The 15,093-nt window shown below is 33.9% G+C and overlaps 1 protein-coding gene and 1 long non-coding RNA gene across 5 annotated transcripts; one reads left to right on the top strand and one right to left on the bottom strand.

Annotated features, from left to right (window-relative positions):
* The first annotated feature begins 505 nt into the window (after positions 1–505).
* Positions 506–6,909, top strand: LOC103491851 (probable 1-deoxy-D-xylulose-5-phosphate synthase 2, chloroplastic). 4 transcript variants are annotated; one of them, XM_008451966.3, is made up of 11 exons: positions 506–732; positions 3,274–3,373; positions 3,547–3,708; positions 3,805–3,969; positions 4,048–4,198; positions 4,320–4,591; positions 4,790–5,063; positions 5,149–5,456; positions 5,607–5,888; positions 5,991–6,278; positions 6,502–6,909. In XM_008451966.3, exons 2-11 carry the CDS (start codon positions 3,284–3,286, stop codon positions 6,673–6,675), a joined length of 2,166 nt encoding a protein of 721 aa, XP_008450188.1. In that variant the 5' UTR covers positions 506–732; positions 3,274–3,283; the 3' UTR covers positions 6,676–6,909. The 4 variants fall into 4 exon arrangements, with proteins under 4 accessions (XP_008450188.1, XP_008450189.1, XP_016900855.1 ...); XM_008451967.3 differs by having other exon boundaries at positions 528–732; positions 3,282–3,373; XM_017045366.2 differs by having other exon boundaries at positions 528–732; positions 3,240–3,373.
* On the bottom strand, positions 4,450–14,178 carry LOC127149883 (uncharacterized). Its single transcript, XR_007821725.1, has 3 exons — positions 14,103–14,178; positions 12,021–12,352; positions 4,450–4,583 (listed from the first exon to the last, which is right to left on the bottom strand). It is a non-coding gene; the product is annotated as an uncharacterized LOC127149883 (long non-coding RNA).
* Between the last annotated feature and the right edge of the window lie 915 nt (positions 14,179–15,093).

The raw sequence follows: 15,093 nt of genomic DNA, 5'->3' as shown, positions 1-15,093 counted from the left end.
ATCTAAATTAAAACAAGATCAAAGTTGCAATTACGTTAAACCCACATGTATTAAATTTCTATCGGCATGTTAACATGTACATTTTCATTGATTTTGTTTTAACATTTTTATTGGTGCGACATTAACCCAAGAGTTGAATTGACATTTCCCTTCTATCGAAAAAGAAAATTATGAAACATAAAAAAAATAAACAACAAAATGTCACCGACTCTAGTATAAACAATAAATATTTTAACTCTGGTTCAAAAAACCATGGTACTTTTACCTTGATTTAATTACTACGTTATTCTTTGCATATATCCTGTTTAGGAGAAATAAAGAGATGAGAGAAATTGAAAGAGAAATTGAAGAGAGGAGAGAAAAAGTAAAGAGAAGCAACAGTGGGGCAGAAAATGACAAAATGTATCATATATGGTATCTGCATGGAGAGGCCAATCCATTGATGCTCTTTTTCTTTTCCCCCTATATTACTGATAAAAACAATTCCAAAACATCTCTCATTTCCCATTTTTCATTTTTCTTAAAAAAAAAAGAGAGAGAAAGAAAAAAAAACAGAAAAGGTAACTTTTTGTGTGGAGGGGGGTGGAAAACTTGCCTTTTTAAGGCAGAATTTTGAGTTGGATTTTAAATATTGCATCTCCCATCTTCTTCTTCCTCTCCTCTTCTGTTTCATGCAACAATAGCCATACCCAAACCCTTCAATCTCTCTGAATCACTCATTCTATTCCTTATGTAAGTTCCTTCGATCTTCTTAGTACGTTTCTTTCTATTTAATCTTTATTCCATTCATCACAACCTTGATTCTAAACTAAATCCCCCTTTTTCTTGAATTTTCTTCATTCAACTTTTCTTTTAATTTACTCTTGATCATATAATTATTTATTTCTAGCCATTGATTTGCTGTACAATCCAAAATTTACTTGATTTTATAGTTTATTTTTGTTATAAATTTGAAAACTTTATGGAATTGTTATTATGGTTGGGAACAAAATATGTGTTGTGTTTTAATTTTATTTTTTCGTTGCGTTCTATGTATTAGCTTTGTGTTTTTTTTTTTTTCTTTTTTAAATGTTTTTGTTTTGATAAGTTTGGTGGATTTTCATTTTTGCATGTTGTCTGTTTTGTTGTTTAGGTTATTATTTTATTTTATTTTGTGGTTGGATAAGTTTGATGAATTTTGACATTGTGCATGTTGTCTCTTTGGTTCGATTTCATTGATAAAAGACAGATCGAATGGAATTTCATTGGCATTCATTCAGTGAAGGAGACTGTCTGTTGCTAATCGACATTTAACTACCAAACCGAATCGGGTTTGGTTCGATTTTCTAAACTCGGAAATGGGATTTTCTTTTGCACCGGTCTGAGTCTCTCAACCGTAGCCCTTCTTTTTCAATTTTCACAGTACAGCAAAACTTTGAAAATCAAACTTTTGTATATGTAAATTTTATATTTTCAAAAATCAAAACAAGTTTGTGAAAACTTAAAACAAAAAACAGTGGAAGTTTTCAAAAACCTTTTTTTAGTAAAACTTTCTAATGAATTTGAGTGTTGTAAAGAAAAAGATGAGAACCATAATGAAACATTTATCCAAAGAAAATAAGCATAATTTAAAAAATAAAGAATAAAATTGTTACCAATTGTTACCAAAGATATGCAAATGTTTATCGAAAAAAATAAGCATAATTTTAAACGTAAAGAATAAAATCATTATGAAAGTTAAGTAAATATTTATCGAAAGAAAATAAGCATAATTTTAAAAGTAAAGAATAAGATCGTTACAAAAGCTAAGCTAAGGTGTGAGGTTTTTTATGTGAATGATTGTTAATTTTACAAATTTCAAATTTTAAACTTTTCTTATTACTTTTCCTTCGAGGCTACAATTTTCATAATTTTTATAAAACTCCGTCTATTCGTTATGATTTTTCACTTTTTTTTCTCTCTTTTTCTAAGAAACATGGTCGAAAATTTAAAAAAAAAATAAACTCATAGTGAAAATAGTTTGATCTCAATTTTAAAGAAAAAATTATTATTAAAAAAACAAAAAAAAATTATTAGTAGTAAATTATATTGAAAAAAAGAAGGAAAGAAAAGTGATAAAAAAAAAAAAGTTTTGATTTGTTTTTTAATTAAAGAATATAGAGCAATAATTTAAATAGTATAGTTGGAGTAATAATATCTTACCCAATCAAGATTAGATTGAGAAAGAATGAGTTCAATTATGTTACTATTTAATAGCGTAATAGGGTTTCCAAAATGTACTCCTCCTGTGAATCTGAACGTAACTCTGCATATATATTCTTTTTGTAATTTAAAAATTAGTTTTATATGATTTTAATAATATAATAAAGTATATTTTTGTTGAAAGTATATTTTTTAATGACGTGGGAAAAATATTGTCTCATTCACCTAATAAATATCACATCATCCTTCAAAATGAAAGTTAAAAATCATGTATCAAATTATAAAAGTTTTAAACTCGGGAACAAAATGGAAAAGAAAAGACTATTTATTTATGAATGGAAAGAGCAGAAAAGACATTTATTTTGTAATTTTATATCATAATCTTGCAAGTTAAATCAACCCAGAAGGCAAGCTAAGTTTTTTTTTTTTTTTTTTTTTCTATTATTTATTTATTTATTGACTATTGAAAAACAAGTTTTTCTCTGTTCAACTATATTTTTTAGTGGAAGACTTAACGTTCAAAGTCAAGTAAAAGCCTAAGATGATTGAAGTCCATGGATGCATGGTTATTAACGGTTCCTAATTACCATTTTTTGAATCTTGTCAAATATGGATCAAGTTCACTTTGATTCGGTCTCTACATCTCTCTTAGATCCGTTTTCTATCTCTTTTTTCAAATACAACAAATATGTAGTGGAAATTTGAACGTCTAAATTAAAAAAAAGTAATAAATGTCTTAATCGTCGAGTAGTACTCGTTTTAACGGTGGAAAAACTTTTTCCTAGATAAATTATACCTCTTTTCTTCTAAGCATGTAAATCTCTGAGCTAATCCTAATGCAAGAATTAAACCACAATTTTACTTGTGGCCAAAGAGATAAATTGTTTTGTTAATTTCAAAGGTGATTTGTAGTCTTCTTTTTGACTTGCGACTTTTCTCATTTTGGACGTTGGATAAAACATGAAGTAGGTGAAACATTGATATCTCCATTATCTCTAGTCTAGGCAACTATACATATAAATCTTTGTCTTGTACTTCGTTTTTGATGCATTTTATAGATACCTTTCCTTGAACTTGTCTTCTGGTTGCAAGTTGATCAGCTATGGCAGTGGCTCAGCTTCTCATCAAACCAACTCAAACTTTCTCCCCATTCCTGGAATCTCCAAGGCCAAAGTTTAGAAACCCCAAACAGGTTGTTCAAAATCCCCTTTGTTTTCTTTGCCGTTGCATTGCTGTTTTAATCCTGGATATACTGAGAATTCCATTTTGGTTTCATATATAGGAGCTTTGTTACTTAGATTAGAAATGGTTATTTTTTTTGTTTAGCTTAGAGCAAGTCCTTACCATTGTTTGTTCTTCATACAGTTTTGTTTGAGAGCTTCGAGTAATAGCACGAATGGAGAAGGGAAGAATTTGCCAGATAAAGAAAAAGATGGATTGACGATTGACTACTCAGGCGAAAAACCAGCGACCCCATTGTTGGACACTGTGAATTTTCCTATTCATATGAAGAACCTATCAGTACAGGTAAACCTCTTTTTGTTGTTGAGCATTGTCAACTTTTCTTCCATTGTGCCATTTTTTGCTCTTTCTTATTATGATCATTTGAGATCTTTTTTTCAGGATCTTGAGCAGCTAGCAGCAGAGCTTAGAGCAGAAATTGTGTTCTCTGTATCAAAAACTGGAGGTCATTTAAGTGCAAGCTTAGGCGTTGTCGAGCTAGCCGTGGCACTGCATCATGTGTTCAACACTCCAGACGACAAAATCATATGGGATGTTGGCCATCAGGTGCATATCCAACAAAAGTATTACAATAATGAGATTTATTTTTAGGATTAGAGTTCATTTCGGTGGTGTTTTTTACAGGCATATCCTCACAAAATTCTCACTGGAAGAAGGTCTAGAATGCATACTTTAAGGCAAACTTCAGGGCTTGCTGGCTTTCCAAAAAGGGATGAAAGTATTCATGATGCATTTGGTGCAGGACACAGTTCTACAAGCATATCAGCTGGTCTTGGTATGTCTTATATTCTCCTCATTTACTCTTTTTCAATTTCAGAGGGTTTAATTTTAATGAGACGCACATTATTCTTCTTTTTAATGAATCTTTGTCCCGATCCACAATGAAAACAATGTAGGCATGGCAGTTGGAAGAGACCTTTTGGGAAAAAAGAACAGCGTCATTTCTGTGATTGGGGATGGAGCTATGACAGCAGGCCAAGCATACGAGGCGATGAATAATGCAGGCTATCTCGATACGAACATGATCGTTATTTTAAATGACAACAAGCAAGTCTCATTGCCGACTGCTACTCTTGATGGCCCTGCTACTCCTGTTGGAGCTCTCAGCAGTGCCTTAACCAAACTTCAAGCAAGTACACAGTTTCGAAAACTTCGCGAAGCTGCAAAGGTAAGATATTAGAGGATTAATTGCATACGCCTTACACATTCACTGCATTGATATTATATTTCATGTCAGCACAACAAGTTAGAGTCTATTTGAAATGACTTTTGAAGTGCTTGGCAAGCGGTATTATAAATTTAAAAATTCATTCAAAATAAAACCTTGGTTTATCAAACTTAATGACTTTCATACCATTCCTTTAAGACCATCACCAAACAAATTGGGAAGCAAACCCATGGAGTTGCAGCCAAAGTCGATGAATATGCAAGAGGCATGATAAGTGGTTCGGGATCGACATTTTTCGAGGAGCTAGGCTTGTATTATATTGGACCAGTGGATGGACACAATGTGGGAGATTTGGTCACCATTTTGGATAAAGTCAAATCAATGCCAGCCCCTGGACCGGTATTGATCCACATTCTTACAGAAAAAGGGAAGGGCTATCCTCCAGCAGAAGCAGCTGCAGATAAAATGCATGGTTAGACTATTCTAATTGAGCATCTTGTTTACTTCCATGGATTCTTTCAAATACTTAATTCTTTGCAAATCTTGTAATAATTCAGGAGTAGTCAAGTTTGATCCCAAAACAGGCAAGCAATTCAAGACAAAATCCCCCACACTTTCATATACTCAATACTTTGCTGAATCTCTGATAAAAGAAGCTGAACTGGACGACAAAATTGTAGCCATCCATGCTGCCATGGGTGGTGGAACTGGTCTTAACTATTTCCAGAAGAGGTTCCCACAGCGTTGCTTCGACGTCGGGATCGCCGAGCAACATGCTGTTACATTTGCAGCTGGTTTAGCAACAGAGGGTATCAAGCCATTTTGTGCTATTTACTCATCCTTCCTTCAAAGAGGGTTTGATCAGGTATGCATATTTGGAACGATATTGACCCTACATTTTTAAGCACTTGGAATGTAAGCCAAACAGATCTTAGGTACCAGTAATTGAAAAGATTATTTTTCATCGACAATTTTGTGTTTTCCTAATTACTAACTATATGGAATGGTAATCAAGGTGGTGCACGATGTAGACCTTCAGAAACTACCTGTCCGCTTTGCAATGGATAGAGCTGGTTTGGTCGGTGCTGATGGCCCGACACATTGTGGAGCATTTGATATAACATACATGGCTTGTTTGCCGAACATGATTGTCATGGCTCCAGCTGATGAAGCTGAACTAATACACATGGTTGCGACAGCAGCAGCGATAGACGATAGACCAAGTTGTTTTCGGTTTCCAAGGGGCAATGGGATAGGAGTTGTTGTTCCTCCTAACTTCAAAGGGACTCCAATTGAGGTTAGCATGAAATAAACAAATACTCTAAGCATTAAGAAGGTTATAAAGTAACTATCTCAAAGTAAAATATAACACATTGTTGACTTCACTTCCGTTAAACAGATTGGCAAAGGGAGAATACTGATGGAAGGCACTAGAGTTGCTATATTGGGGTATGGTTCAATAGTTCAACAATGTGTTGAAGCTTCGGAATTGCTGAAAACAAGAGGCATTGCCCCAACAGTGGCAGATGCAAGATTTTGCAAACCTCTTGACACTCAACTTATTAGGCAACTGGCAAAAGAACATGAAATTCTGATTACTGTGGAGGAAGGCTCCATTGGAGGCTTTGGTTCTCATGTGTCCTATTTCCTTAGCTTAGCTGGAATTTTAGATCAACATCGTCTCAAGGTTAGATATAATGACTCTCATAATCTACTACAGACTATATTTCTGATAGAAGTCTAACACTAATCGATTTTGAAAAATTATTTAAAGAGTTCGTTATTATCCTTACAAATGCTACTCATTACAATTCCCCTTAAACAAAAACAGAAGTAGTTTTATTCTATTTTGTCCATTTAAGTATCTAACTTTAACCGGTAAGGAATTTTATTGTTCATTGCATTTGCAGTTGAGAAGTATGGTTCTTCCAGATCGATACATCGACCATGGAGCACCACGAGACCAGATGGAAGAAGCAGGACTGTCATCTGAACACATAGCTGCAACAGTCCTAACTCTTATGGGCAGATCTAAAGAAGCTCTTTCATTCCAAGTTTCTGCAGCTAGGAAGTCAAGCTTCTAGTAGGAAGCTATATATACACATATATGTATCTACAAAATCATATGGATATGTTGTTCATATGAAGTAATAGAGCTTTTATGGGGATCCAGATGTTAGTACTAGTGCGTGAGATAGGAAAATATTGTCATAGATGTCAACGTATGGAACTCATCGATGATAATCCTAGGATCCTTAATTAGGTGAATTTCCAACACAGATCAAAACAATTTTAAACCACATCATGATTTTTATCAAGACACATGGCTGCAATGATCCTAACAACTATTCTTGAAACATTTGAAAGCAATTCTATCAATTAGGTTTATAGACAATAAAGATTTAAAAAAAACAAAAAAAAAAAAAACAGAAGAGTATAAATAGTGGTATGTAACGAAGACTATTGTCATTTTCAAAATTAATAACATTGCAAGTTAGGTGGGGTCGGAATTCAAACTCTATATCTCTTGATCGGGTGGGCATACCTAACTGAACTAAGAAACTCTTTAAGAAACTTTTGCATGAAGTAAATAACAATTATACTACAGTCCTCAAACACAGAATCCCCTTCAACCCTTCAAACCTAGGGTGGCCAAACCATAAAAGATACTGCAGACCAACCCTATAGAGAAATTACCAAGGGTTGCAAATTGTCTTGAACACAGACAATAACCCCTCAACACCAAAACCAATAATTAGGAGGCAAACCACCCATATACTCCAACTACGTAAAATATAGGCCTCTAGTCGGGCGACTCATAACAAGCTGTTAGAAATATTATCTTTGAACTCAACTTCCTTGCTGAATCAGTTCAAAATCAGTTCAAGTTAGAAACTAAATTAGTTATAAATCAGTTTCTAACAAACTCTTAGTTGGTTTAACCACTTTATAAAAGGAAAAGTTTGAGTACTTATTTGTATTCTTCATATCTTGTAATCCCTCAAAAGAAATGAATTGATAGCCTTCAAAGTGGATGTAGGCACCTTTACTGAACCACTCTAAGTTTCTGTGTTGATCCATTTTCTTTTCTACTATTTCAAATTTCTTTACTACATTGTTGAGAACTTGAAGCTCACCCATTTCATGAAAGAAAGAAAAGAATAGAAGAAAGAAATGAAAACCTAGCCTCTGCATGAATAAAGAAATGTTGGAATAAGAAACCTTTTTCTTTACCATTACTTTTCAAGAGTCCTAAAGCAAGGGAGATAAAAAGACAGGCAGCTGTCCATCATATGTAAGCTTTGTATTGGTAAGTGAGAAAGTTGAAAATAAAATCTTTACTTTTATTTTTCTAAAGATTTTATCAATTGGTATTAGAGCCTAGGTTCTACGATGGTTACAACAAAGTTTGAAATAGATTGGTTTAATGGAGGAGGAGATTTTACTCTATAGGCAAAAAGAATTCAAGCAATTTTGAGTTCTCAAAAGGCATTAAAAGCTATTCAAGATCCAAAGAAATTACCAGCAACAATGACTAAAGTAGATAAGCAAATCATGGAGGAGACAACTTATGAAATCCTAATTCTCAACATTACAGATAATGTGCTAAGGCAAGTGATTAATGAAAATACAGCATATGAAATATGGGAGAAATTAAAGGTTCCCTGTGATAAAAAGGACTTACCAAGCAAACTCTATGTGAGGGAGAAACTTTTCTCTTTTAAAATGAATCAGTCCAAGACTCTTAATGAGAACTTGGATGAATTCAAGAAACTGACAAATGAATTCAATCAATCGGGAGAAAAACTTGGGGTTGAAAGCGAGCCTGCCATCTTGATAAATTCCTTACATGATACTTAAGAAGAAGTGGAATCAGCTTTGAAATATTGAAGGGAATCAATTTCAGTAGATGTTTTTATTACTGAAGGAGTAAAGAGTTAGAGCTTCATTTAGAGGAAAATAATGCTGGAGGTGTTGAGTCCCTTTTCTCTTAGGGGAAGAATCAATTCAAGAAGAATCTTTTTAATAAAAACCATAAAAGTTACAGAGATAGACCCATCTTGAAATGTTTTATCTGTCACAAAGAAAGACATTTCAAGAAGAATTGCCTAGAAAGAAGAAGACACTATAGAAGAGATGATAGCAGAAAAATTAAACCATATGGAAGAGATGAATTAAATAGGCATAAAGATCACAAAAGAAATGATTCAAAGGGCTTAAGGAACATGGAAGCTATCAAGGGCATGGTGGAGAAGAGCCTTATGAATATACTGAGGTACTTGCTGCTGCAAATAAAAGGGCCATGGAAGTTGAAACTGAGGAGGGAGACTGGGTTTTAGACTCAGGTTGTACCTATCATATGACTTCCAAGAAAAGCTAGTTTGTTGATTACAAATTAGAGGAAGGAGACTAAATTTACATGGGCAATAACAATGAATGTGAAATCATTGGAAGAGGCTTAGTACTATTAAGGCTTACAGAAAACAAAGAGGTTCTTTTGAGAGATGTTAGACATGTTCCAAAACTCAAAAGAAACCTAATTTCTTTAGGGATGCTTGATGACCAGGGATGTACATATTTCGGACAAGAAGGAACCTTGAAGATAGAAAAAGAAGGCAGAATTATCCTAACTGGAAAGAAACTAAATAGCCTCTATGTGTTAAAAAGAGTTATTCAACCTAAATATGTTCTGTTGTCAGAAACAGAAAATAATGTAGAATTGGAACTATGGCATAGAAGACTCTCACACATTAGTGAGAAAGGTTTGAATGAACTCATAAAGCAAAACCTAATTCAATCAAGGGGAATAAGAAGACTTAGTTTCTGTGAGCATTGTGTGTATGGAAAGTCCAAAAGAATGAGGTTCACCAAAGGAGAACATACCATCAAGGCTATTCTTGACTATGTCCATGGAGATCTTTGGGGACCATCTAAATTAGCATCTTGGGGAAACTCTAGGTACTTCCTATCCTTAATAGATGATTACTCTAGAAAGGTATGGACTTATTTACTTAAATATAAAGATCAAACCTTTGAATGTTTTAAAACTTGGAAGACTAGAGTCGAAACTCAAACTGAAAGAAAGGTGAAATACTTTAGAACTGATAATGGTCTAGAATTTCTAGGCAACAATTTTAACTCTCTTTGTGATGAGTGTGGAATTACTAGACATAGGACAGTGACGTATACTCCACAACAGAATGGAGTTGCAGAAAGGATGAATGGAACATTGATTGAAAGGGTTAGATGTATGCTATCAGAAGCCAAACTTCCTGAAGATTTTTGGGTTGAATCCCTAGCCACAGCAACATACACCACTAATAGAAGTCCTAGTATTTCTATCAACATGAAGACCCCTGAAGAAATGTGGAAGGGATCACCTCCTGACTTATCAAACTTAAAGACCTTCAGATGCACAATCTATGTACATACTAAGCAAAGTAAGGTGGAGCCTAGAGCTATAAAATGTATGTTCATAGGGTATCCTGAAGGAGTGAAAGGGTATAAGTGCTGGAACTTTATTTCAAACAGAAGCCTGATTAGTAGAGATGTGACTTTCAAAGAAGATGAGTTCTACATGAACTCTGAAACAAGCTAGCAAACAGAAGTGCAGAATCATACTCCTAGTTCCTATGTTAAAATTTATCCATGTCATAAAGATTTTGTAATGATTGATGATCAACCATAATGCACCAAGCACCTCAGAAAACAGAACAGATAAACAAGCTGAAAACCTTGAAGATTATCTCCTAACAAGAGATAGGGCAAGAAGAACAACTAGACCCCCGTCAAGATATGCAAGGGCTGATTTCATATCTAATCACTCCCTAGAAGATGATAATGAAGAACCTAGCATCTTTGAAGAAGCATTAAATAGTGATGAAAAAGATGAATGGCTTGCTGCAATGAAAAATGAGATTAATTCTCTACATAAGAACAAAACATGGGAGTTGACCGGTAGACCTCTAACAAAGGAATTATCCCTTGCAAATGGGTCTACAAGAAGAAATTTATAGGAGAAAAGAATGAGAAGATGAAATTTAAAGTAAGACTAGTTGTCAAGGGCTTTAAATAGAAAGAAGGAGTTGGTTATACATAAATTTTTTCTCCAGTAGTAAAGCACACTTCAATCAGAGTTCTTCTAACTGTTGTTGCCTGTGAAGACCTTGAGTTAGAACAGATGGATGTCACTACAGCCTTTTTACATGGAAGCCTAGAAGAAGACTTATATATGGAACAACCCAAAGGCTTTGAAGCTAAAGGAAAAAAAGACCTAGTTTGCAAACTAAAGAAATCCTTATATGGATTGAAGCAGTCACCAAGATGTTGGTATAAAAGGTTTGACGATTTTATCAACAAAATAGGCTTTATAAGAAGTCTATATGATTCTTGTGTCTACTATAAGAAGCTAACTGATGGAAGCCTAATCTATTTGCTGTTATATGTTGATGATATGTTGTTGGCTGGTAAAAATCTTACTAAGCTAAATGAGATAAAAGAACAATTGAAGAATGAGTTTGAAATGAAGGACCTAGGGTCAGCTAAAAGGATCCTAGGAATGGAAATCACAAGGAAAAGAAGCAGAAGGGAATTGTTTCTATCACAGAAACTACTAAGAAAGTCTTAGCCAAGTTCAATATGGCTAATGCTAAGGTAGTCTGTACTCCTATGAGCCAACAATTCAAATTATTTGCGAATGACTCTCCTAAAGAATCAATTGAAAGACAAGCTATGTCTAATGTTCCTTACTCTAATGCAACTGGAAGCTTGATGTATCTAATGGTTTGTACTAGACTTGATTTAGCCTACAACTCAAGCTTAGTCAATAGATACATGGGAAATCATAGGAGAAATCATTGGGACGCTACTAAGTGGGTATTTCGATACCTAGTGGGAACAGTGAACAGAGGCTTGCTATACGCAGCTCCTAATGAACCTAAAATTCTTCTAAAGAGCTATGTTGATGCAGATTTTGCAGGAGATTGTGATAAAAGGAGATCTTTAACTGTTTTTTCTTTTACTTTAGGAGGCAATTTAATTAGTTGGAAGTCTAATTTACAATCAATGGTAGCTCTATCAATTACCAAGGTAGAATTCATAGTAGTTTTAGAAGAAGTAAAAGAGGCTATATGGATAAAAGGTTTGATCTGTGAACTATGTTATGATCAAGACGCCATAGAACTCCTATGTGACAATCAAAGTGCAATTTATCTAACAAAAAACCAGCAATACCATGATAGAACAAAACATATAGATGTTAAACTGTCCTTTGTTCGTGATATTATTGAAAAAGGAACATTAAGCATACAAAAAGTTAACACAAAAGACAATGCAACAGATTTTTTAACTAAGGCTTGACCTAAAGCTAAATTCAGTCACTGCCTAAATCTACTCAAAGTAGTAGATTTACATGTTGAGGAATAAATACCTGAAAAGAAGACTATCAAGGATGTTCTTCGTTCAAGAGGGAGAATTTGTTAGAAATATTATCTTTGAACTCAACTTCCTTGCTGAATCTGTTCAAAATCAGTTCAAGTTAGAAACTAAATTAGTTATAAATCAGTTTCTAACAAACTCTTAGTTGGTTTAACCACTTTATAAAAGGAAAAGTTTGAGTACTTATCTGTATTCTTCATATCTTGTAATCCCTCAAAAGAAATGAATTGATAGCCTTCAAAGTGGATGTAGGTACCTTTGCCGAACTACTCTAAATTTCTGTGCTAATCCATTTTCTTTTCTACTATTTCAAAAACCTAGCCTCTACATGAATAAAGAAATGTTGGAATGAGAAACCTTTTTCTTTACCATTACTTTTCAAGAGTCCCAAAGTAAGAGAGATAAAAAGACGGCAACTGTTCATCATATGTAAGCTTTGTATTGGTAAGTGAGAAAGCTAAAAATAAAATATTTACTTTTATTTTTCTAAATATTTTATCACAAGCTAAAAGAAATTAGAATAAACCACAATAACTTCCAAACAACAACATTTCTGGAATAAAAATTGTTGGTCTCCAAGTCTTCGTCATGACAAAGAGGATACACATTCTACCAAACAACCTTGAGCCCTCTTGCACAATCAATTGCGCCTTCTAATTAAAGATAGGAATGAAGTAAACAATCTAATTTATGAACAATCTACACCAAAAGCATAAATATATTGATTCGATAGACCTATAAATCTTGAAAAATAGAACTAAGTTGTAACCAACCAGTGGACAAGATCCTAATCGACCAATTTCTAACATAAGCAACTACTTTTCCAAAAGAGATAAGTAATCAACATACAATAGTTAACTTGAAATAAGAGGATAAGATAACATATAGAAAAGGATAACTGAAGGGAACTCCTGAAATGTTGGCAGGCCCTCAGACTCACTAAGGCCATGTCAGGAAAAAACCATCAAGCACATACCATCATTAGCAATTAGACTAGACAACACTTGGAAGCATCACAAAGTTTTGCTTCCAAAATGTTGTGCAATAAGACAAAGTGACACACTCCGTCCCAACTTACCTTAACCTAACTTGTGATATCATCGAAAATGTGCTATCTAACTTTGCTTAATTTATGATCATTCTATGATTTTATGTTCTTATTTCATTATTTTATAGGTTTCAAGCCATTTGAAGTTAGAAATTGATGTTGATGTTGATTTGGAGCTTAATTAGGAAAATACGGAGTTAAAAAACATCAATAGAGACAAATGCATGGAGAAGAAGTTAATTTAGCTTATGTCTTGCAGCGTCGTGGAACCATACGACACCATGCACTACATTGTAAGACAGAATAATGGATGGATTTTATGAAAGGCCTACGATATGATGATGCTATCTTAGAGCACCACTACACTATGAACTCTGCCAGCAAACAAGTGTTGTCAGTATTGCGAAACTGTTCCTAGCACCATGACACCGCGATGTTTATTTATAAAGGTTGTTTGCTGCCTAAGGTAAGGGAGGTTCGTTTCTACCCAACAATTGCACAAATTCTCTCTAATTTTCTCCCTTTTTTAGTTATGTTTATGCACTCGTACATACCCCTGTTGCTCGGCATGTCAAGAATGGCTAAGATACAATTATCTAGCTTGGGTTGTTTAGGATTTTCCATATTTTAATGTATTTTTAATGTTTGAACTAAACTTTCTTATTCCCAGACTTCAATTCTAAATCAAATGGGTATTATTCATATTGTGGACTCTTGAGACTTTATGATGTTTTCTTAATTGCTATGTAATTTCTTTGGTTGCATGATAATTATACGAATCCATAGGTTAAACTAGCTTGCTAGAAAATTTGTTATTGTTCTATAATCAACTTAGAATTGAATCATCAAATAACAAAATAGACCCATGAAAGTTAATTATTCATCCTAACTGAAAGATAGCATACGAACGCAGCGGAAAAAGATCAAAAGATTACTCTAATTGCATCTAAACTTATTTTAGAAATTAACATGCATTAAAACAAAAAAACCCTAATTACACTAATTAGGGTTTAGGAAAAACCTTACCTTTGTAGCTTCCCGATACTTCGAAATCTCCTCACGGACACGATCTCGGACCTCCACCATTCCATTTTCTTTTAGTGGGCTTGGTGTCATCACCATGAGCTTTCACATAGCCCACTAAGAGTTAGTGGGATTATTCAATAAATTGTTGGATTTTACCACTAACTTTGGTCAAGGGGCAAAATGGTCATTTGATCTTTCTAGTCGAAGTCAAACTTTGACTTTTCAAGTAAAAAAGTCAACATTTTGACTTTTTACCATTTTGACCTCCTTGACTAATTCCAACCTTCTGAGCATGAATCCGCTTTCATTTTCTCAAGATTCTAATTATTTTTTAATATATTGCTGGTCAAAATTTGACATTTTAAAGTAAAAATTCAATCATTTGACTTTTTACAACTTTGACTATTTCCATCTTTTTGGAGCTTCTGAGTATGAATCCGCATTCATATCTTTAATATTTAAATCCCATTTAATATAAAGTTCTATCAATAATCTAAAAACCAACCATATCACATATACTTGTTGGTTTCTCTCTCCTCTCCAAAATCGAATAATTCAACTCATTCCATCATACTGTTCTAAGTTTATTCCATATGAGCTAGCAGAAGAACCTAATAGACCTATAGATCATGGGCTCCAACAATTCGAGATTAACAGGCTAAACTCTTTTATACCGAGCTAATCAACACTTGTTAACTAACGGGTCACTCCACTAAAGTCTCGTAGTTGCACTTCTCTCACTATAGATATATTTGTGTCCATTTGATATAACCATGATCAATACGTTAATCCTTCACGGGTTGTTCGTAAGCTTGGCTGGATTGAAAAGTACCATTTTACCCCTAACACTACATCTTTCTCCTTAAGTCCCACTGATCCACTATTGAACAATTGGTTTAAGGTTCAACCTATAAACCGAATCCCTCTCGGGCCAATGAAAGGGTGAGGCCCCTTTGTTCAAGACATGGATTCGGTCCTTAAGGGAACAACC

This window comes from Cucumis melo, chromosome 6 (assembly GCF_025177605.1).
Source record: "Cucumis melo cultivar AY chromosome 6, USDA_Cmelo_AY_1.0, whole genome shotgun sequence".
Taxonomy (NCBI): Eukaryota; Viridiplantae; Streptophyta; class Magnoliopsida; order Cucurbitales; family Cucurbitaceae; genus Cucumis; species Cucumis melo.
The sequence above is the reverse complement of the archived record's forward strand: the minus strand, read 5'-3'. Positions and strand labels throughout refer to the sequence as shown.